This window comes from Mandrillus leucophaeus, unplaced genomic scaffold (genome assembly GCF_000951045.1).
Source record: "Mandrillus leucophaeus isolate KB7577 unplaced genomic scaffold, Mleu.le_1.0 Scaffold1842, whole genome shotgun sequence".
Classification (NCBI taxonomy): domain Eukaryota; kingdom Metazoa; phylum Chordata; class Mammalia; order Primates; family Cercopithecidae; genus Mandrillus; species Mandrillus leucophaeus.
This window is the reverse complement of record NW_012101857.1, coordinates 316,503-340,668: the sequence shown is the minus strand read 5'-3', so window position 1 is coordinate 340,668 and position 24,166 is coordinate 316,503. Positions and strand designations below refer to the sequence as shown.

General features: G+C 34.1%; 1 protein-coding gene across 1 annotated transcript in view; it reads right to left on the bottom strand.

Annotated features, from left to right (window-relative positions):
- Positions 1 to 2,175: 2,175 nt before the first annotated feature.
- Positions 2,176 to 24,166, bottom strand: part of FANCB (Fanconi anemia, complementation group B) — a 28,770-nt gene continuing 6,779 nt past the window's right edge. Inside the window, exons 3-10 of the mRNA XM_011977807.1 lie at positions 22,213 to 23,233; positions 16,903 to 17,055; positions 15,598 to 15,690; positions 10,746 to 10,880; positions 8,233 to 8,399; positions 3,446 to 3,876; positions 3,093 to 3,330; positions 2,176 to 2,590 (exon numbers count right to left, since the gene is read on the bottom strand). Of these exons, the coding sequence (XP_011833197.1) occupies positions 2,176 to 2,590; positions 3,093 to 3,330; positions 3,446 to 3,876; positions 8,233 to 8,399; positions 10,746 to 10,880; positions 15,598 to 15,690; positions 16,903 to 17,055; positions 22,213 to 23,163 (2,583 nt within the window). The 5' untranslated portion in view covers positions 23,164 to 23,233. The remainder of the gene's footprint in view (positions 2,591 to 3,092; positions 3,331 to 3,445; positions 3,877 to 8,232; positions 8,400 to 10,745; positions 10,881 to 15,597; positions 15,691 to 16,902; positions 17,056 to 22,212; positions 23,234 to 24,166) is intronic.

The following is a 24,166-nucleotide window of genomic DNA, read 5'->3' as shown; positions in this document are numbered from 1 at the left end:
GTTGGAAGTTTTTGTTTCTTCTGGGGAGAGCAGGGAGAGATGTAAGTTAATAGCATCTTTTCCTTTCTAACACTAGAAAAAAATGAGTAGTCAATTCTACATGGTATAAAGAGATGCTCTGAGGACAATAAGAGATTCACTTGTGTACTATTAGAATTCTTAAAGGGTCTACAGTGTTTGAAATAATTTGCAACAAGAGTACAGGATCAAGGTGTTTTCATGCATCTCCTTAGCTACATTCCAAAACACAATTCACTTTCAATTTGGCAGTGTGGATTTGGGAGGACTGTGTTTTTGAGAGGAGTCTCAGAGTTGTGACCAGGGCAGTAGTCAATAAAATACGCTTGTAGATGCAAAGAGACAACTGAATCATCAAAGTTGCAAGAGTGTCATTTCTTCAACTTTGGCTTTTCTAGTTTGTAGTAAGTTAAAAAAAAAATACTGGAGTACAAAATTCACTAGTAAGTTATTTGGCATATCTGTATCTTTTGGTTGCATTGATAATTAAAAAATAAGCAATATGTTATTTTTAGTATCTTAACTTCCCTACACATAAACTATTACAATTAAATCCTGTTTAGTTTTTTTTTTTTCTAAGCAACTCTACTAACATGACTGTTTAGTTTTTTCACCACTTCTACTTTACAATTTACTTCCTGTATTTTACATTTGGTTGTTCTTTCAGAACATGTCATGGGCAGTTTCAACAGACAGCACATGACATATATTCTTTCCAGATTTCTACAATTAATCCTGAATTTATTCCATTTCCATTTGGAGAAAGTCTGAAATATTTTCCATTGACATTTCACAGGGATACAACTGTAGAGTTCTATCTCAATTTGCAATGGATTACTAGGAAAGGAGGTCCCTTATTATATGTACCATCATAAAAACCAAGACAAGAAACTAATAACCTATATTCTCTAAAAATCATGTGCATCACAAGATCATTAGGTATAAGCATTTGTAAGGCATGACAGAATTAGCACTTCACAGCTACAAGCACAAGATGCTACATTCTATAATCATCTTTCTTTCTTTCAACTGAGATGGAAACTTGCATCTCACTTAAGGATTTTAGAGCAAAAAGGATCAGGAATATTTATTCTGGCCCGTATCCTTTTGCGTCTTTTCTTTCTCCTGAAGCTCTCTTATTAATCCAGCATTCTTATTTTTCAAAGAAAAGACTAGCTTGAATATTTATCCCTTTGAAATGTATCTCATTGGACCCCTTATAAATCACTTCTTAACTGAAGTGAATTTTCATTTATTTTTAAATTTCTCAGTCCCTAAGGAGTACCATATTCTTTACGTTACTTTAGTTAGAATTTTATATTTTAATTTTGCCTAGAGTTGGAATTTCAGATAGTTTAAAAGCATTTTCATTTTTTTTTTTTTTTTAAACAGTGGCCTGTAAGGTATACTCAGCCTTTCGAAAGAGATACGCTTTTCTGAAAAATGCCTTACAATTTTTACATTCTTATAGACTTACATGATTTCAGGGCAGCTTTGTAATAACATTCAAATTGGCAAGGGTTTCAAAAACTTTCATTTTAAAGGTCTCGCCCAGACAATCTGCCATTTAAATTTTTGTAGGAGAAATATTGATATTTACAGAAACTTGTGGATCCTTACAACCTTGCTTAATTTATCTACTTGAAGTTGATTTTTACATGCTAGGTTTTACTAAGCAGAAAGCAAGAAAAAAAATGAAGCTTTTAAAAGATTTAGACCAAAATACTATTATGCCACTTCAGTCTTCACTTAAGTAACTCTAAGACAGGATTTCTCAACCTCTGCATTACTGACATTTTGGGCTGGATAATTCTTTGTTGTAGGGGGCTGTCTTTTGCATAGTAGGATGTTTAGCAGCATCTCTGGTCTCCTCCCACAGCACCTGTGCCTCACTCCTTCCTGACCCCACAACTTCTGACAACCAAAAAAAAAATATCTCCAGACATAGCCAAATGCCCCTTAGGGGTAGAGGAGAGGGAGACAAAATGGCCCTAGTTGAGAACCGCTGCTGTTTATTTTGTGCATCATCAAAACTAAAGATTCTACTACAGTAAGCCTCGGTGTTTATTTTTACAAAGGAGGCATATAGCAAGTAGAACCAAAATCTTATATGGTGGTGAAAACATATTTTAAAATATGATCAAATTGAAATTACAATTATAAATTACTCAGTTTCTGTGCAGCGAAGTCTGATTTCAACTGAACCTCAGCTACTTTCAAAGTTATTTCCCTGTAAAGGGCACCACTCACTTTTAGGTTCATTTGCAACATTTTCTTCTTTTCTCTCTGAAGTTCTTCTCTGTAGGGATGGATATTTTCCCTTCTGTCTGATAAAGCAGCCACGACGACACTACTCTTTCCTTTGCTCACTTCACACCTCTGCATAAAATTGCTTTCATGTTTAGCTATGGCAGAAGAAAGAGAACTAAGGGTGACTAGTTCCTTCTCCAAAGTAAATGCCATATTATCAATTAGGAAATTCTCACTTCCTGATTTTAGATTTTTGAGGAAACAGTTTATAGGGAGAATTCTGATGAGATTATGAAGGCACTGGAACATAACTGTTTGATTCCTAAAATAAAAAACCAAACAAAATATTACAAAAATTAGGACAGCACAAAGCAGTCAAGTACAATATACTGCAGTAATCAATTAATATTCATTTATAAACACCATAATGATAAACAGAACCAATTACGTATGTGAGAATTGATAAAATTCAGACTACAGCAATCAAATATACATATCCCATATCAAGTCAGTTAATATTAATCAGATTGTTTCCAATTAAATTTTTTTTTGCTGAGTAATAAGGTCAATATAATATTTTTAAAAATTTTACTGTGGCAGAGAGGTAACAGGAAATCTCAAAATAATTACTAGGCACTAAAAAAAGCCAAAAACAAATATAAAATTAAAGCAGAGATCTTCAGTTTCTAAATGAAGCCAATGTGTCCATTCATGCTAAGCCATGGCAATAATACAAAACCCATGCAGATCGCTGTTGAACCACACATTGATCACACTCATAGACACTAACTTCTCTGGACTGATTACAATTTAATATGCATTACCTGGAATAGATTATTAAAATCCCTTCAAATGGTGTTCTCTGTTTCCAGGTGAAGAGTGTCCCATAGAAACTTCCCGGCCTTTCACAAAAGTACACTTCTGGAAATTCTTTGATTATTTCACATTTCATATGTTCTAAGAGCCACACCTTCATTGAATTCAGGGCATAGCCAGGTGACATGATTTGAAAACAAGATTTGTGGAATGCTGCGAGAAGTGCAAACAGATCTTCCATGTGCTCTACAAAAAAAGTCACAAGCTCTATCATTAAACTCTGTCCATTATCAGATAAACAGAATTCTTAAAATTTTCTAATTCAATTAAATATATAATCTAAAAATGCCAACAAAATTACCTATAGGTTTCTTCTTTGGAAACGTCAGTAGGTACTTCCCAGTTGAAAGATCTTCTAGACTTAAAAACACTCTGCCACACACAACATAACGATCTTTGGGACAGTTACCACTTTCTCTCTCCATAATGTGTAGCAGTACAGTGCAACAAAATTTACTGAATGCTAAAAGTGGTGAAAGAGATGTTACAGCAGTAATTATCTGTACACACTCTTTCTTAGATGGGTGTTCACAAACAAAGCTTTCCTCTTTCTTGCTATCAGGGGTCAACTTGACCCTTTTTGCTTCCAATCCTATTTCATCTGGCTTCAAGTATGGTGCTGGGAAAGGATTTGTACTCAACTTAATCACTCTATTTTGACACTTAAGAAGCCGAAATCTGGAGTCATGGGCTCGATCCATTAACAATGATAAAGTCACATCATTCAGGGACCTGTAAAAAACCCAGACTTTGGTTTAATCTAAAAGCTCATTCTTTAAAATCAAATTGATGATTAAATGTCATCATACAAACAACAGTAAAAAAAATGTTTATTCTTTCCTTTCCTAGAAAACATCATTTCAAATGTAAAATACATCAGAAAGTTAAGAGTAAAAGCCAAACACATTTTTAAAGGTCCTGTGATAGCACCTCTCTTTAAAAAGGCAAGCAAAAACATTGTAAATATGCTAGGTTTTAGGAAAGTAAAACTTTTAAGATAGAGGAATGGTATTAGGAATGATAGTAAGAGAAATTAAAGAAAAAAAAATTTAAGGTAAAGGAATGGTAAAATAATGCCTGGATTTTATTTTTTAAGTAGGTCTTTTTTTGTCTCCTCTTTTTAAACAAGAAAAAACCTACTCATTATTTTTTAAGAGTTTATTTTGGTAATACTTTAGAATGCAAATAGCTCTAAACTAAAAATTGTATTTTTTGTTCCTCTAAATGACTTGAATAAAATCTGTTTTTTCAGTCAGAATATTGTTTATCCCTCAGCAATTCTTTCCATATCTACATTTATAATAATTTACAAATATATACAGGCTTATTGTAGTATATTCCAGCATTGTCAAACAGGTAAGAATGGGGACATGACCAAAGAAAGAACTTTAATGTAGAAATTTAATACAGAAAACTCCTTTAATACAGGAACTTGACCATGTCTAATGAGTTATACTAAAGATTTTAAAAGAACTCAAAAATCTTCATTTGCACTAATTGAACTACTGTTTTGTTGGGAATGCTGTTTTATCAACACTACATATATACTGTAGAGTAATTATGTAGTAGGTACAACAGAGAATTGGAATTATCAACAGGGGAGAAAGATGATACAGAAAGAAGAAGATACATCATGATGATAAGCAAAAACCTTGAAGTTTTTACATCATGGTGATAAGTAAAAATGTGAAGTCCTTAATCTGAATTGGAAGTATCAGCATGGACTTACAGTATATTTTATCTCTAAATAAACCAAAACCACAACAAACCAAACTAACAAAACACATTATTTCCTACCTCTGCTTACTAAAAAGGCCCAGAAACAACAACTCACTCAGGATAAATAAGCACTTCTTGCACTCAAATTCTGATTTCTAAATTACAAATTATATTTGAGGGTCTAACTAAATAATTGATGAGAAGAGGTTTCTCTTTACAGAAGTATTCCAGGTAATAAATAAAGAAGCAATAATAGAATTAGAATACCATCATGTTGTAAAATGTAATGGAACAATGGAACTAAGCAATGAGCATCAATAGTTGCTAATATCACAAAAGGAAAATGACCACACTTTATATACTTCCCAATGGAAGAAAGCAATACTATGAAGTATTCTGTTAACAAAAATCCAGGCATTATTCTGACCCAGTCTCTAGATCTAACCATCAATTTGGAGGAAATACAGGAGACAGAGAAACATGTTAAGCAATACCACAGGAAGTAATCAGCAAAATCCAGTCTATAGAACTTCACAGGGCAAACTGCCTGGCTTCTATAAAATATACTTTGCATTAAAAAAAAAAAAAGACAGAAAAAGGATACCTACAGACTACAGATTACAAAGGACTTAGAGATAACAGTCAAGTCCAATTTATAGTCCTTATCTGACTCATGACTTGAAAAAATACTTTTAAATTCAGAAATGGGAAATTTGACCATTTACTGAGGGAATTACTGTTAATTTTGGGGGGGGAATTATATTTTTTAAGTTCTTATTTTGTAGATACATACACTGGAATAGTTACAGATGAAATAATATAATGCCTTTGAGTGCTTCAAAATAATCTGGGGGATGGGGGTGAGGAGTGCATGGAGGTATAGATGAAACAAGATTAGCAACGAGTTGATAATTACTGGAGCAGAGTGATGGGCAGAAGGGTTCACCACACTATTCTCTTTGTATGTTTGAAATGTTCTATATCTAAAAACATTTTAAGTAATTCTGTTTTGCATATGAAAAAAAAAAAAGACAAGACAGAAAATAGAGAATAAAAAATTACCAGGCAGATCTAAAAAAGAAAGAATAAAACTTATGATAATACAAATAATAATAAAACTTAGAAACTCAATGACTGGATTAAATAGCTGAATAGAAAGAACTGAAGATATAATTAGTGAAAATAATATAGATCAGAAGAAATTATCTAGATGAATAGAAAATATGAAACAGATGTTAAGAGACATAGAGTATGGAATGAGAAGGTCTAACAGAGTACTAACTGAAGTTCCAGAAGGAGACAGATACTAGAGAAAGTTAGGAAGCATCAGTATGTTGAGAATTAAGAATTAAGAATTTTTTGAATTGCCAGAAGAAAACAAAACAGTTTGAGGAAGCTCAACAATCTAAAGGAGGAAAAAAAAAAAAAAAAAGAAATCTGCACTTAATCATGTCACTGTCAAATATTTAGAAAAAGAATAACAGAATACATCCAAATAAAGTAAAAGTAAATAATAAGGGATCAGAAATGAACAGGGAATACACAATGGAAGATCAACAAAAAATTTAATTATTTGAAAAGATCAAATAAAATGGATGAATCTCTGGCAAGATCAAGGAAACAGAAGACACAAATAAGATTTGGAATAAAAAGACACTGACAAACACTAACAATACAGTTGATAAATACCTAAAGAGGATCTTAGGAACAACTTATGCTAATAAATATGATAATTGAAAAATATAAGCAAAACGTATTCAAGAATAAATTAAAATGTGAATAATCCTATAACTATAGAAATTGAATCAGCAGTTAAAAGTCACCTCACAAAGAAAATGCCAGATTTCTACTGCATTCCAGGCGACTACAACCAAATATCAAAGAGCAGGTAATTCCAAATTTACACAAACTGCTCCGGAGAACAGGAAAAAAGGAAATATTCCTCAATTCATTTATAAACTAGCATAGCCTTGATACTAAAACCAGGCAAGTATCATTCAAGAAAATTTCAAGCCAATTTCACTCATGAATTTAGATGCACATATTCTTGACCAAAGGACAGCAAACCAAATCTAGTGACAAACTGTTTATCACAAGAATGCGAGACTTATTTTACAATATAAAATTGATTAATACATTAAAGAGAAGAAAAACCCAGATGATCAACCAGCCCAAAACAGCTTAGAAATTCACTGAAACAAAACAATAAATCCATATCTCAAACCCATGAGATAAGTAGTCTGGCTCCCTTACTATGTTAAGCTGCTCAAATATACTGACATCACCTATTACAAGGCACTATCTGGTTTCTCTCTATTTGTGTATCTGTGGTTCAAATTCAATGTAATTACTGTAATGCCTGTATTTAGACTGTTTTGGCTAAAAAGCTATTTGCTAGACTGCAGATATAGATGGTATGCACATTACTTCTCTATCCGTGATTTCAACAGCCCAAAAGAGAATATCGTCTGTTATCAGAGGGAGATACTTTGTTATTTAACTAAACTTTTACCTATTCACTTTGGTCAATGGTCTCTAAGTATCCCTAATGCCTCTAAATGTTTTGATTAAAAAGTTCTGTACGCTGTTTGATTATCTCCACCGTGAGACTATAGCGTCTTAATTTCATAAACCTCATCCTCCTCATATTATTAACTCAATGCATTTGTGTAAAAGAGATACTTCTGGAGTTGTGCTGGCCAAGAGAGTAGCTATTAGATATATGTGGCTATTAAGCACCAGAAATGTGGCTAGTTGGAATTGTGATAGGTTATACACATAAAATACACACCAACTTTTAAAAACTTTGTATGAAAAAACAGATGCAAAATATCTTATTAACAATTTTTATACTAATTACAAGTTAAAATGATAATGTTTTGGATATATTGGGTTAAATAAAACATATCATTAAAATGGCCAGGCATGGTGGCTCATACCTGTAGTCCCAGCGTTTTGGGAGGCCGAGGTGGGTGGGATCACTTGAGTTCAGGAGTTTGAGAGCAACCTGGCCAACATGGTGAAACCCCATCTCTACCAAAAATACAAAAACTAGCCGGGCATGATGGTGCATGCCTATAATTCCAGCTACTGGGGAGGCTGGGGCATGAGAATTGCTTGATCCCAGCAGGTGGAGGTTGCAGTGAGCCGAGATCATCCTATTGCACTCCATCCTGGGCAACAGAGTGAGACTTTGTCTCAAAAATAATAATAATAATAATAATAATAATAATTTCCCCTGCTTCTATTTACATTTTTAAATATGGCCTCTAGAACATTTAAAATTGCACATGTGGCTTACATTAATTTCTATTGGACAGTACTGTTCTGGAGCATCAAGATAGTGTTATCATGTTGGAATTTACTTACAGCTTTAAAGAAGATGTAGTTTTCACTCCAACAACCAAGCTATCATCCATTACACGATACCATATCTTCTCTACTAGCTGTTCTGAATCTTGAAAATTGTCTGATAACTTTTCATCTGAGATATGGACGGAATTTTCTTCTTCACCACAAAGAGGAACAAGACATTCCTTATAAAAAAAAAAAGTTTAAATAACTAATTATAAAATATGTACCATGTGTAGCAAAACTAAAAAAAAAAGTTAAGTGTGCTTTTGGCTAGGGCTTATGACCTAAATATTTAAAAACAAATCATAACATATCATATTATAGATTATACACAATTTACTAACATGAAATGTATAAAATATATAAAATTCCCTATCTATTCAGATGAGGTATCCAACAGAGAGTCAAAAGGGAGGTAAACCTGGAGTCCATTTCGGAAAAAAAAAAAAAAGTCTGATTATATGTACCCCAGTTATACTGAAAATAATCCACTCTATATTTTATCAGTGACTTGCACTAAGCCTATAACTGTAAACTTTTGTATGAATAAAACTGATTAAACTATCTTTAGACTACTTAGAGCTTATTGCTAAAATTTTATTCTTAAAAGTCCAAGCCATACTCATTTCCACACACATATGGATATACAACATTAGAAACAGCAGTAATAAGAATAATAGTAATGATAATAATAATATACAACATCTACTGAGTGTTTGCTTTATGCCAGGCACTGTTCCAAATGCCATTTTTGTATCAATTCATTTAACCCACACGATAACCCTAGTACCCTAGGTCTGTGGTATTATCATCTACATTTTACAGATTAGAAAAATGAGGTACAGGGAAGTTATGTAACTTGCCCAGGGTCACACAGCAAGTAGCAGGGCTGGGATCTGAACTGAATCCAACTGGTCCCAGAGCCCATGCTCTTCCTTAACTGTTACCCTATACTGCCTCTCTATGTGGTAATTACTGAAGAAAGATAGGGGCATTCACTCAATAGGAGACAAAATATGTTCCCAGGAATCTGACACTTCTGCCAGTAGTTGTGAGTTCTGAAGCAGGCTATTCATCTGAAACCTGGGGACATTTTTACTACCTGCCAGGTTTGCTTTTAAAACTAACAATGTAAAGGGCCAAAAATGGGGCCTTGCACATAGTGGTTTCAATATATTAATTTCTAAACATTCCTTCCCCTTTCTAAAATTGGCAAAATCATTGAGGTGAGGAAAGGAAATGGTGTAACAGTTTTAACAATGACTTTCATGAGGTTTCCCAGGAAATTAGAACAGTAATATAGCAACACAATGTGTTTTTGTTATGTTTTATTACATTAACAAGATCATATTTTGGACCCAAATCCTTATATGGCTAAGACTGGAATACAAATACAAAGCATAGCCCATGACAAAAATGGTCAATCCAGAAGGAAGTCAGAGCTAGGCACTACAGTGACTTGAGGGAATAAAAAGCAACATTAGTTCAGCTCTTACTGATTTACTTCTAGTGTCGCCATGTGTGTCTTTCTCGGTATGAAATTAATGTGCATAAATATTATTTTTACGAAGTTTCAGCAGTTTTTACTAACTTCCTACATTAATGTACTGACATAAGTTACCACATAAGAGACCTGAGGAAGTTCTTTTTTTTTTTCTTTTTTCTTTTTTTTTTTTTTTGAGATGGAGTTTTACTCTTGTCACCCAGGCTGGAGTGCAATGGCAGGATCTCAGTTCACTGCAACCTCTGCCTCCCAGGTTCAAGTGATTCTCCTACCTCAGCCTCCCAAGTAGCTGGGATTACAGGCATATGCCACCACGCCCAGCTAATTTTTGTATTTTTAGTAGAGACGGGGTCTCACCATGTTGGCCAGAATGGTCTCAATCTCTTGACCTCATGATCCACCCATCTTGGCCTCCCAAAGTGCTGGGATTACAAGCATGAGCCACCACACCCGGCCCTGAGGAGGATCTTATTATAATCAGCCACAAGGAAAAAGAGAATAAAATTATAAAAAGCAGATAGAAGGACTAAAAAACCCATAGCAGTGTAGGAACACTTGCTAGAGGGAAAAATATCCTTAGAAAGAAACAATCCAACAGACTAAAAGAACAATCATTATACTAATAATAAAATTATGTCATCACCAATACAAAGTTAAATAATACTCAGTATATTCTATTTAAGAAGTCAGTAAACACATAATTCACTTATGAGTAATTTCTATCCAAACAATACAAATAAAAAAGTTTAACAGTTAAATCTGTAAACAAAAGGACTTGTTCCCCAAGGTTCCTGATAACTGAAACTTTAATATGCTACAGAATTACATACAAATCGATAAAATATTGGCTCCTTAATCAAATATTTTTCAATGTCATAAAAGTCCACCATTATAACCTCTGCTGCTTTTCTTCTTGATCCACTGAGCAGCATTTTCTAATATATTCTAATATTCCAATTTAAATGACTTTTCAATAGCTCACAGATTTTTAATTCATAAAATGATAAAATGGTCACATGATTACTTTTACCTCCTCTGCACTTGATGTATTATCATCTTTTCCTTGAACCAGGTTTATCAAAGCTTTGTAAGATTTTGAAATAATTTTTTCCTTAAGAAAGAGATGCTGCCGTAATTCCCGAAAAGAAGAAAAACAAATCTATAAAGTAGAAAGAAAAATAGTTGCAAGAAACATGATTTCAAATGAAACCAGACATACCAATAATTCAGGAAGTACTTTCTCCAAATGTGCGTATCAATTCATTTTTCTGCAGAAAATAAAATACTTCTCAGAGCAAAACTGTTTTGTTTATAGATTTTAAGTCTCTAAGTTTAAAAAATGTATCTTCTTTCAAAGGAAAATATAGAAAATAACTGCAACATAGAGTTTATGTATCAAATTGAGAGAGTGGCAATATATTAGCATGTTTCACTAGTGAGTCATTAAGTAACTTCGAATCAATGTGAATAAAAATCAAGGCCTACAAATACACTCACCCCACACAAAATAACTTTTTCTTGTTGAAATAATTTCTGCTTCATAAACAAGGCATCCACATAAGCAAAGACATCATAATGAATAGAAATTATCACTTTTAATCTGATACTGTTTGAAATTTTCTGTTCATATAACCTTTATAGCAAAATTTTTAAATAAAATTAAAATTGTAATAGCTCCCAAACTATGTTTATTTTTGTGCTAATAAACTCGGTGCTAGAGTCTACTGAAAAATACTGAAAACTACTGAAAAAAATAACAATTTGGCTCTGAACCGCGCATACAGCAATCCATTCCTTTCATGATACCAGATAACTAGATTTCAGCACTAAGGATGAAACATTCACAGAATATATTTTGCTACTGAAAATTTAAAGAGTCATGTTATTGAACTGATAGAAGTTGTTTCATTTCAGGTGGATATCTGAGGCTGTTTAAGTATTCATCTGGCTTTTAATGAAACATCTTTTTCTACATTTAAACAACAAAATGCATCACTTTTGGGATTCTTTTCTTTTAAATTACATTTCAAGGCAAGTAAATTATTTTTCTTTTAATCAATGAATAGAAATTGGAGAATGAAGACTGAATTATTACTATGTATCACCTTATTGCGCAAAGTATGTGAAGTGTCTAGCTAATGTTTTAAAACTTCCTATGCTGACCTAGTTCTGTGGGCTGCACATGATTCACACTCCATCACTCAGTAATTTGTGACAGGGAGAGGCAGATGTACCCATCAAAGGTATGTAGCCACAGCTGAGCTACTGGAGGGGTGGGGAGTAGAAGAAAAAACTATGTGGGCAGACTGAAATGCACCCTCGAAAATTAACAGTGTTCACTCTTCCTTCCTCCTTAACATGGCCCTTACTCCAGGACGATATAGTGATTCAGCAGAGTAGTTAAATAATCTTGGCTGTGAAGTTTTGCTACAAAGCTACAAAAATAAATTAGACACATGGTAAGAAACTTAAACAATGTGAAAAAGTACACCTCACCTTCTCTTCCTAGATGCTCAATTCCATTTGCAAAACCAATAGATTGTGTACCTTCCCAGAACTTTTCCATGTGCATGTTAAGGAATGCTTTTTCCTTTGCACCAACAAAAACCCACCCAAAACCAAATACAAGGAGCACATCGCACTGCATGACACTGAACCTTGCTTTTTTGTTCTTTATTGTGATCTCTATCATACATGCAGAAGAATGCACATTACAAAATAACATTTTACAGACTAATAATGAGGCCGACACCCATGTAATTCCACCCAAATCAAAAAGTAGCAGTCCAGGAGCTGCCCAGGTGCCCTCCACAATCACAGTTGCCCTTTCTCCCCTGGAGTCAATATTACCTTGGCCTTTTAAGATAATTTCCTTACCTGTCTTCAAATTTTACAACCTTTGCATGAATTCTTAAGGAATATTTTAAGTTTTTTGTGTTTTGCTTCTGAACCTTTTATAAATGGAATCATTCTGCATGTATCAGGCTTTAGAGTTGCCCATGTTGACACTAGTAGCTGTAGTTCATTCCTTCCATTGCTTACAGTATTCCATCATATGACTGCCACAATTTACTTCTCCATTCTCCAGCTGATGGGTATTTGGGTTATGCTCAGTTGTGCAGTGTTACAAACAATGCTGCTATGAACATCTGTGTACATGTGTACAAGATTCTCCAAGGTCCTGGTCTCCCCATCTCCCCTTCCATTAACTGATTGGAATACAAATTTTAGGGGAGAAAGAACAGTGAAATGGACTCTAGTTCTAACTCTGTAAGTCACTTAACCTTTCCGGCTCTCTATTTGTTACATCATGTGCAAAATGGTGCAAAGGTAGGCTTGCTCATCTCTAAAAGGCCTTCCAGCATTTAGAACTTTATTATCTACATTGAAAGCTACTGTTAACATGTGGATACTTGAAACAAAATGGATATAAGAGATAGTTATCTCTTATCCACCACCTCCATTCCTCCCTTCCTTCCCTTAATGTTGTTTAAAGCCTTTCATACTTTCCTCATCTCTGTGCTACATTCTGGATAATTTTTCTCATATATTTGGGTTCACTAATTTGCTCTGTATCTCTTTTATCTCTTTAACTGTTAAAGTCATCTATTGAGTTTTTTATTTCAGTGTGTTTTTGCTTGAAATAGATGCTGTTTGGTTATTTTCTGTGAATACTTACTCATGATGCCTTTTTTCTTTATGTGTTTAGTTATTCTGTGGACAGCTCATTTTCTTTGAAAAATTACTTGTGAGATTTATGAGGGCTAGGATGAATGTGTGTTTCCAGAGAGGATTTTCTGTTTGTTTCTGTCAGGTGCCTGGGGCGCCACCAATTTAAGTTCAACACACATGCTCCCAGGGCAAAAGTAGCATCAGTGTTCTGCTTATCTCTCTGGGTTCCAGTCTTTAAAGTTTGATTTGATAATTTATTCTTATAGTGTCAGCTTTTTGAAGCCTCTAAGAAGGTTTATAAAGGAGACTTCATCTATCATTTTCAGTTTTAATCAGGAGAGTTGATCCTGCTTCATAAATTAAACCTTTCATAAAGTCATGCTTTCATAAATTAAAGTACTTTGGCATCATTTCTAAATCAGTATAAAAATATGCATTATTCTCTTTGACAGCTACATAGTATTCCATGGTTCAGCACATCACAATTTACTTATTATACGCCTAATGATGTATGTTTAGATTTCAGCCAACATTGTAGTTTATAAATACTACATAAACATTCTTGTAAAATCATCTCTATCCTTAGAAGAGATTTCTAGAAGTGAAACTGCAAGAGTAAAAAGACATGAGTAATTAATCTTTTAGTAACTACAATAACTTTACCTCTGAGAAGGCTGGGCCACTACACGTTCACAAAAATACGATAGAAGAATGTACATTTATATTAAGAAAATTAATATTTTGTCATTTATTACAATTTCTTTTTTCACAATTCATCTTATTACTTTTACTTTGTTCAGGGTACAAAAATTTTGAATAGATGAATGTCTTCATTCATGGTTCTATGTCTGTTATGATGTTTTATTAATCTGCTATTCAAATTCATGTCTAATACATGTTCAATAAGCATTTATTAAAGTAAACTCACTCTAATGATGAAATAGTTGCAAAATAATTTTAAAACAACCTGCAAAGTAAAAATATTTGCCACCTGGCCCTTTCCAGAAAAAGTTTTCCAATCCTAGGCAAAGAGGAAAAAGTTCAATAACACAGCAAGAAAAGAGACAAATCCAAAAGAGAGGATACAACTAGCATGGCCTCCTCTTTAGCATAATTTTTAAAAGGGGAAAAGGGGAATTATTCTAGATAAAAAGACCAATAATAGATATAATCAAATGCGAGTAAAAAATTTGATTGATTGGATCCTGGAAAAAACAGTTATAAAAACATTTTTGTGATAACTAAACATATTTGAATAAGGACAAGATAGCAAATAAGATTAATGGATCATTAATAAATTTTCTAACTTTGATAATGGTATTGTAGTTGCATGAGGAGAATATCCTTATTTTTAGGAGATTCCTGCTGAAATACCTATGAGTGAAATATAACATTTGCAACTTTTAAATGGTTCTACAAAAATATATACACACACACACAAACACAAACAAAGGAGGCCAATAAGATTTTTTAAAGTAACAAGAGTTGAATGTATGTGGGGATACAGAGATAATCACTGTATTCTTGGAATGTTTCTGTATATTTGAAAATGCTATAAACAAAAAAGGCAGCTTACAAAACAACATACATCTTATAATCACATTTCTATGTAAATTTGCATAAATTCATTTAAAAATCTGCAAGAATATACATGCCAAAATGTTAAAATTGGTTATTTCAAAGAAGTGGAATCACAGACAATCATTAGCTTTGTTTTGTTTTGTTTTGACATTTATTTGCAAAGCCTCAGTATTTTATAGGGAATGTGCATTACCTTGGTACACTTGGGAAAAATCAAAAACAAAAAACTCTTTTAGGGAGCTTCTTATGGAAAATATGAGAGTAAATTGTTCATGTCTGGAATGTATTGTGATTTATCATATTCACTGCTACTCTAAAAAGATACTGTGGTATACTGATCCCGGAAAGAACGTGTTTTCAAAAGTGAGCTGCTTCTATTTTCTCTCATGAGGCTTATTAAATCTATAGAGTCTTACTACAAAAAAGGTATCATGTTTAGACGACACATTTATAAGTAGTATCATAATAGTTTGTACACAGGTGCCAAAAAGATAAAGATCCTTTGAAATACCATTTTTCCCCAAGCACCAAGTTGCTTATACTTTAAGACCTTTCTTTCAACGTTCTTTCCTTCATTTAGAATAACACTAATCGAAAAGCAAAAGAAGCAAACAGACACTAACTTTCAGTCCTGTTTCTAGAGGTGGAACCACCAGGTAACGATTCTCTTGTTTGTCTTCAAATAAGTCATCTTCATTGCAATCCGATGGTTCACTCTAAGAAATAAATAAATAAATACACTAAGACTGAAATTTTGAAATAATTGAAAATTCATAAAACTAACAAAACACAATTAAAGTATATCCAGTCAGAACAGTTTCCTGTGCTACACACTGTTTTATAAAAGGCAAACTAGGCCAGACGCGGTGGCTCACGCCTGTAATCCCAGAACTTTGGGAGGCCGAGGTGGGCAGATCACCTGAGGTCAGGAGTTCAAGACCAGCCTGACCAACATGGTGAAACCCTGTCTCTACTAAAAATACAAAAAATTAGCCGGGCATAGTGGCGCGCACCTGTAATCCCAGCTACTTGGGAGGCTGAGGCAGGAGAATCATTTGAACCCAGGGGATGGAGGCTGCAGTGAGCTGACATTGCACCACTACACTCCAGCCTGGGCATGAAAGAGCGAGACTCAGTCTCCCAAAAAAAAAAAAAAAAAACCAAAGGTAAACTGTATGTTTTCCCCATCATCTTCTTATAACTAGAAAAAAATTATTATGGTTCCTACTACTACCACCTAACATTTATATACTGCTTTACAAAGTATCAGCTGGTTAGTTTTCTTTTTAAAGAGCAAACATTTTTCCATTTATTTATTTAAGAGACAGTGTCTTGCTCCGACACCCAGGTTGAAGTGCAACATAATAATCACAGCTCACTGGAGCCTTGAATTCCTGGGCTCTCATTAGCTTTTCAAAAAATCCTAAAATTCCATAACTGGAGAAAAATTAAATTATGTATTTTTACTAATGAAAAAACTGAGGCTTTGAGAGATTTTTTTATTGATTTGAAACTTCAGGGGCATAATTTCCCTTATGTCCAAGATCTCAAGATACTGTGAGCTGTTACTTCCTTTACTAAAGCAGTTTTGCTTCATTTTATTCCTTATTTAATCCAATATTATATTTATTGGTATAAAATGTGATTTTCAGAAGCAAGAATAAAGTTAATTTATAGTATTGCTATCACTTAAGTGATTACCAGATGTACTATAATTCAAATTTATATCAAAAGCATGGTCAATTTGTATAACATTTGTTGAAAGGAGATTCAATGTATATATTTAAAAGATTCAATCTATATATTTTTAAAGTTCAAAATTTTAAGTATAAAACCACAAATATTTAAATGATAGGTCAAAGCTTTTGGGCACTTAAGTTTTCTGAAATGGTTCTTAAAATACCATATGATAAGTAAATAGAACTTACTGAATAGTTTATTTTTCCAAGATCCGTTATTTTAAATGAAGCCAGGCAATCTGAGTTCAAGGAGTCCTTAAAAAGTAGGAGTACTTGTTCAGTTCCACTTCCAATAAAGTCATCTATCAGTACTAAGCTAAGTTTTTCCCACTTCGCAGCAACCTAAAAGAAAGGGAGCATTATAGGAGGAATAGACAAGAAAAAAATCAAATGTGAAATAAACAAATTAAGTCCTTTTGTTTCATGTAGTTGTAATTTGTAAAATTCAATCTTATAAATGAGTAATGAAAATAGCAAAAACTAAAAATAAAGATATTAGGGGATGAGAAAATATAAGAGTTATAACAACTTCATAAAGAGCAAGGTACTTAGATTTAATATTTTATTCAGGTTTGTCCAGGGACCGTCACGTTCTTGATTTCTATATTAAAATTTTATTGTAATCTATAAGTTCTAACACTTTTCATGACTAAACCTTTGGAAATTCTAACATTTATCATGAGTCAAACTCTAGTGAAGATTCTTTCTCTCACACAGCTAATTTAAGGAAGACCCTCATTCCCATAACTCTTAGTGGATATATATTTATGATCAGACAAATTACCCAAGGAATTCAGTTGCATTAGGTAACACCTTAAGAGCTCTTAATACAAACTCACCTATAGTAGAATCAAGATGAGCTTAAAACCTTAAACCCTGATGTGGGTATGGAGGGGAATACAGCTACTATCGGGTACACAGGTGAGGGGTCCTAAGAGTGGAACAGCCAGAACCATCCTAGCCTCATGGAATGATTTGGTCAGTTTATATCAGAACCTGAGACCTCACATTTAAAATAGAGGACAACTTCTTAAAGGTACATATAGCTGAAAGCCTCAAGATTGGTCCCAGGGAAAACTAACACCATGAGGATCAAATCCCCCTTCTCCCTGAGACAAAAAAGCTAAAACCCCTTCTCAGAATTCCAGGAGCACAGATACATCATCTAGATGATACAGGAGGGTAGCTCTCATTACAGCAAGAATGAAAGTAAGGCTCTTCAACCCACATACCCAAATATCAATCTTCCCCTACAAGGCTAATTTCCAAAGTTGATTCTTCACTTGTGCAGAGAGACAGCTTATCTGTAAACCCATATCCTCCCTTTCTCCCACCAGTATCATGGAGTATAACGGACTATGGGAAGAGACATTAGTAATAAGAATGTGCTTGGCAAGAAAACAGCACAGAACTATGTATGCATGCATGTATGCACACACATATTTGCAATCTATAGCTCTAGAATAGTGCCATCCAATAGAAAAGGTAAGTGAGCCCCAAATACAAGGCATACAATTTTAAATTTTCTGGTAGCAGTAAAAAAAATGAAATTTTAATGTATCTAACACAATATATCTAAAATATTGTCATTTCAATTCAATGTAATCATTAAAAAATTGAGAGATGTTACCATTTCTATTCTATTCATCTTTGAAATTTGATGGTTGACATTTATAACCTGTTTTAATTCAGACTAGCCACATTTCAAATGTTGAATAACTACATTTGGATAGTAGCTACCATATTAGACAGCACAGCACCAGAACACATTAACCTCTATTGACAACACACCAATAGCTATGCTTCCGGTATACTTGACAATGACCTCAATTTTATTGACAGATGGATTTTTTTTTGAGACAGGGTCCCATTCTGTTGCCCTGGCTGGAGTGCAGTGGCACAATTATAGCTCACTACAGCCTTGAACTCCTGGGCTCTAACAATCCTCCCACCTCGGCCTCCCAAGTAGCTGGGACTGCAGGCATATGCCACCACACCCAGCTAATTTTTTAATTTTTTGTACAGATGGGAGTCTCACTATGTTGCCCAGGCTGGTCTCAAACTCCAGGCCTCAAGCAATTCTCCTACCTTGGCCTCCTAAAGCACTGGGATTACAAACATGGGCCACCACACCCGGCCTATGATCTCCATTTTGAAATGCCTGCCACATAGTTTCTTGTCAAAACTTGCAGAGACAATTTCTACTCAAGAGAGAAAGCCGAAGAAGAAAAAAGCTAATCATGTATTACTTTAGATTCACCTCTGTTTCAGGTCCTATTACCACATTAAACATCATACCTCGGGCTTTTATTAAGTGTTGATCTGGGAAAACACTAACCTTGATTTTCATTATTTACTCTAATTTATGTTTGTTTGTATTTTACCTCTCTTTGTAAGCTGGCTTAATTCCTTCTTGGAATGAGGTAATAAAAGGATAGATGGATGGATGGATCCATAGCCAACCCAAAGGAAGATGGCGTCTATCGCTTTCTATTGTGGGGGAAAACTGCTATCAAAGACCCACCTTATTATTTAATAAGGTATTCATCTTATTACTCAAAACCTTTTACAAAATACCACACACAGTAAATTCTTCTCAGAACCTAATGTTAGAAAAAATATCTTCCCTTGTAGTATGTTCCTTTCAGTTGTAAAACCCACCATATTTACTTTTTTGTCTTAACTGTTAAAACTAAATGTAATTGTTCAAATGTAATTACTTGTCTTAATCTGGGTTTTTGGCATAATTATTTCTACTCCCACTTTATTTCTAGATTCTTAGGTCTTATTTCTGGGTTTTTTTTTTTTTTTGGAGACAGATCTTGCTCTGTCAACCAGGCTGGAGTGCAGCAGGGCGATCTCAGCTCACTGCAACCTCCACCTCCCAGGTTCAAGCAATTCTCATGCCTCAGCCTCCTGAGTAGCTGGGACTACAGGCATGCACCATGTTGGCCAAGCTGCTCTTGAACTTCTGGCCTCAAGTGATCTGCCTGCCTCGGCAGCCTGAAATGCTGGGATTACAGGCGTGAGCCATTGTTCCCAGCCTTATTTCTCTTTTTAAAGTAACTGAATATTTTACCCTAAACTAATATTTCCCTTTTTTTTTTTAAGCAGTTGAGTATAAATGTAATACCAAGATAGAAGCAGGACCTGAATATGCCCAAAGTGGCAGGGTTAGAGGCAACTTTGAAGCACTTACTTGTAGATATCAGGCTGAATTCCAGAGCTTTTAAAACAAGGCATTTGAGAGCAAGTTAGAAGTACAGAATTCCTGAAGAAGCAACTTAGGGGGTAAGTCAGTAGGGACTTAGGGAAGCAATGTGTGGAAAAGATAGTGGTCCATTGTAGAGAGAGTGCCCTAGAACACAACTTCGGGTCAGGGAAGCAGCAGTTACAGGTCCACCTACAGGGAATGATGCAGTCTCCTGCCTTGGGTAACATGTTAGTGGCAAAGCTTTACAGGGTCCAAGGAGGAAACCCACTTCAAGAGAGAGAGTACTACAATTAATGACATATAAAGGAATTGTTTTTTCCTTATCTAGGTGAATAGGGGATCCTGAGTAGGTGCAAATAACTGAGGACAGCCCTGACTTTTGTCTAACAGTAACATAACAGAGTAATACCTGCTACTTACTAAGTTCCTCCTGTGTGCCAAGCTCTGTGCAAGACACTTTACAATGTCATTTGACTTAATTCTCCCCTCTCAGTCAGGATGATCCCAAATTTCATAAAGGAGGAAAATGAGTTCACAAGAATTACACTCCTTAAGGTAACACCAGTAAGTGGCTCAGTTGGGATTCAAACCCCGGTTAAGTGTGTTCTTTCTATTGTATTACCTTGACCACAGTAAAAGACTATAGGGTATACCAGATGTTTTCCCCCTACCACTTCTTTAAAGGAAAAGAAAATAGAAAAAGACAATTCCAAATAACTTTCAAATAAATGTATAATGTGCTTTTAAAAGATTGCTTTCAAAATAAAATAGGATAGCTTTCAAATTATTTTCCTTTTGCATTCTCTATGTATTAGAGAGGATACATATGTATTACAGAGATTCAAAATAATCCCTATTAATATAAAAGTACTTGGTAAGGCAAAGCCTGATTCACAATTCCAACTTGACATTCCTCCCCCCACACAAACAATAATGATTCACATTTAAAAATGAATTTCAAACTTTCTAAAACATTTAACAGTATTCCATATAGAGGTGACAATATGATAAAAATTTTCATTGAGCTTCTAATTAAATGGACAGGGCACACAAAATAAGGTAATATCTGCTTTTTTCTCCTAAGTAGCACAAAAACTAAAAATTGTATAGTGTACTACTTTTGGAAGAGACATTTCTAACTAGTAATGATTTGTCTTAATTCGTAAACACTTCAAATCACATAACTGAATACATTTTAAGCCAGAAGGATGCGATATTACCCAAAAAAAAAGTCAGAGAAATATTATTGGTGGAGACACTCAGTTACAAAACTCTAATTTCCTATTGGTTTTCTGTGCCTTTTTACCTGTTATTTAACACTCAATACCAATAAATATTTTAGAGCAATTTCCAAACTTACTTTAAAAGAGCATACTTGCTCAAAGGTCAGTTCTGCATTTCAAAATATAACATAATAAAATCTCTGAGCAAGTTTTTAGAAAAAGGAATGCTTATCACTTGTCTCTGGAGAACAATTATTTGTCTCTCCAGATTTCTAGGAATTTCTCTATTTCACTTTCAGAAATGAATCAGAGACAAGTAAATTTAAACAGATAAGTATCAATGTTTAAAAAGTTGGCCTGGCATGGTGGCTCATGCCTGTAATCCCAGCACTTTGGGAGGCCGAGACGGGCGGATTACTTGAAGTCAGGAGTTTGAAACCAGCCTGGCCAACATGGTGAAACCCCATCTCTACTAAAAATATAAAAATTAGCCGGGCGTGGTAGCACATGCCTGTAATCCCGGCTACTCGGGAGGCTGAGGCAGGAGAACCACTTGAATCTGGGAGGCAGAGGCTGCAGTGAGCCGAGATCACGCCACTGTACTCTAGCCTGGGTGACAAAGCGAGACCCTGTCTCAAAAAAATATATAAAAAATAAAAAATAAAAACATGAAAAACTGATTCAAATTTTCCAGGAAGGCTTATCTATCTAGTCAAATCACTAATAATCTTATTGTAAGTGAAAATGCACATCTACTATATTAATAAAAATTAGAAAGTTATACTAACAGGAAAGTAAATACATAATTATAGTTACATACGTATTTACACATTTCCAAACAACTCAAAGGCTTTATGACTCAAAATGGCAAGACAAAAAAAACACCATCAGGTTGTATTCAGGTAACTTTAAGAAAAAAGAACAATGTAATATACATTACTTCAAGTACAGAACTGAAAATTGACTTAAATAATAAGACTCCAGAATGAACTCTATGAAGTACAGACATGTTTAAAAGGTCTGAGACCACCAACTGAATTATTATCACAGTAAGTGTAGTACCTGAAAGTTCTCTTTCCATACAGCACAAGCATTATTGGACATAAAGGATACAACGAAAAAGAGGTTTCCTCCACCTGAATCCATAAGTTGAACTGCACAAGGATCTCCAAATGGAAGCTGGCACACACTTTTAGGAGTTCCATTCTGAAATGAAATCAGCTGATTCCTTCGAGTAAGGGCAATGAGAGATATTCTTAACTGATGGTTGATGATCTCAGTTGCACAAATATGTACACAAGTCACCACACTGCTATAAGCAGGAGGAATAATGTATGTATCACTTAATACTTCTTGACTTTCAAGAGAATATACACAAAATTTGGTATTCCAAACTGCATAATCTGATTTTGAAGGCTCTTGAGTACATTCTTCCTCAGATAAACAACATTCCTTTAGTCCCAATAAAACCATACCTAAATTTTCAATCTCCCCTGCCCACTGAATAGAGGAAAAGTTACCTGACACACTAGCAACTTTGCCAGTTTGAGAAGAGATAAAGAAGAATGTTTTGACATGCTTCCATAAAATTAAAGGGCCATTAAGGACCCTTAGGCCATCCTTCATCTCATAGCCTAGTTTAAAACTCAAACGCATTTCAAATTTATTGGTACTGTGAAGGATCAGTAAAAAATACTCAAAAACATTATTTTTTTTATTGTTTTGTATCACAATGTAAGGGAGGTTAATTCCAGTTCTGAAATCTGACACACAGTTGCAACACATGATTTTTAAATGAGAGTTTTCTTCCTTTATGGTAAAAAATCCAGTGGACTTCTGAACAAATACTTTTGTTGCTCTGTCAAATACCATTCTTCTGACATGTAATATGGGTGTTTTTGTAGGCTCTTTATCTGCAAAATTTCCTTTAGACAACTGGAAAACAAGGACTTGCCCATTATAACACAAGAGCCTTTCTTGTTTGTTAGATGACATTGCTTGTTTGCTAGTCATTCCACAATATCAAGTCTTTGTGCTGATCTAATTTTCAAATGCAAATTGATTCCAGTTGATGTTTCCAAACCTAAAAAAGAAATGAGGAAAAACTGCCATGAAGTAGGAAGAGTTGAAAAGAAAATACATTTCTGTTAGACAACTACAACATAGGTAACTGTACATTTTATTAAGTAAACATTTTAAGCTTTTTATACTATTTTGACAATATCATACTTATCAAAAAAATCCTAAATACTATTTCTCTAGACCCTTTAAAAAAGTCTGCTAAGAATACAAATAACCATATCAAAAAAGATAACTGAAAGTGTTAACAGCATATATTTAAAGCTTTAGATGCTCTATTAAAAGTGACTTCAGATATTTGTTCTGACTCAGAAAATTGCTTAAGGGTTATACTTCTCTGTTTCAAACCTAACAACTCTAATGTGGTTTCCCACTCTCTGCCTTAGCCCCTTTAGAATGACAATTCAATTAGTGGTTTACTTGTCTTGCAACTCACTCTCCCCAAATACGGTGATTTTCAATTATACTTCTCCCACAGCCCAGGCAATTGGACTTCTGCTTTCCAGAGACAGGAGCCTATACATGCTCTAAGACAAAGAAGAAACCCCAGGAATAAAATTAGGAGATGCTGTAACAAGGCTTTAAAAAATCTCCATAGGATTAATACAAATAAATCTTAGTTTACAAAGGCAATGCATTTGTATGCATTTGTATGACCCAACGAAGTCACTACTCTTATTCAAATTAGGAAAAAAATAGAGGATTAACACAATTTATTATAATGAACACAAGAATTAAACAATAGTTATCAATCATTCAAGCTTATTATATGGCAGGTACGATACATGCATTATTTAATTCTAATAACCATTCTCTTAAAATAAGTACTCTTATTATTCCACCTTTTAAGCAAGAAAGCCTTATTTTAAAGAAGATAAGAAAATTTTCCAAGGTTACAACACTAATCCACAGTTAATAGTAATCAGCAATGGTGCTA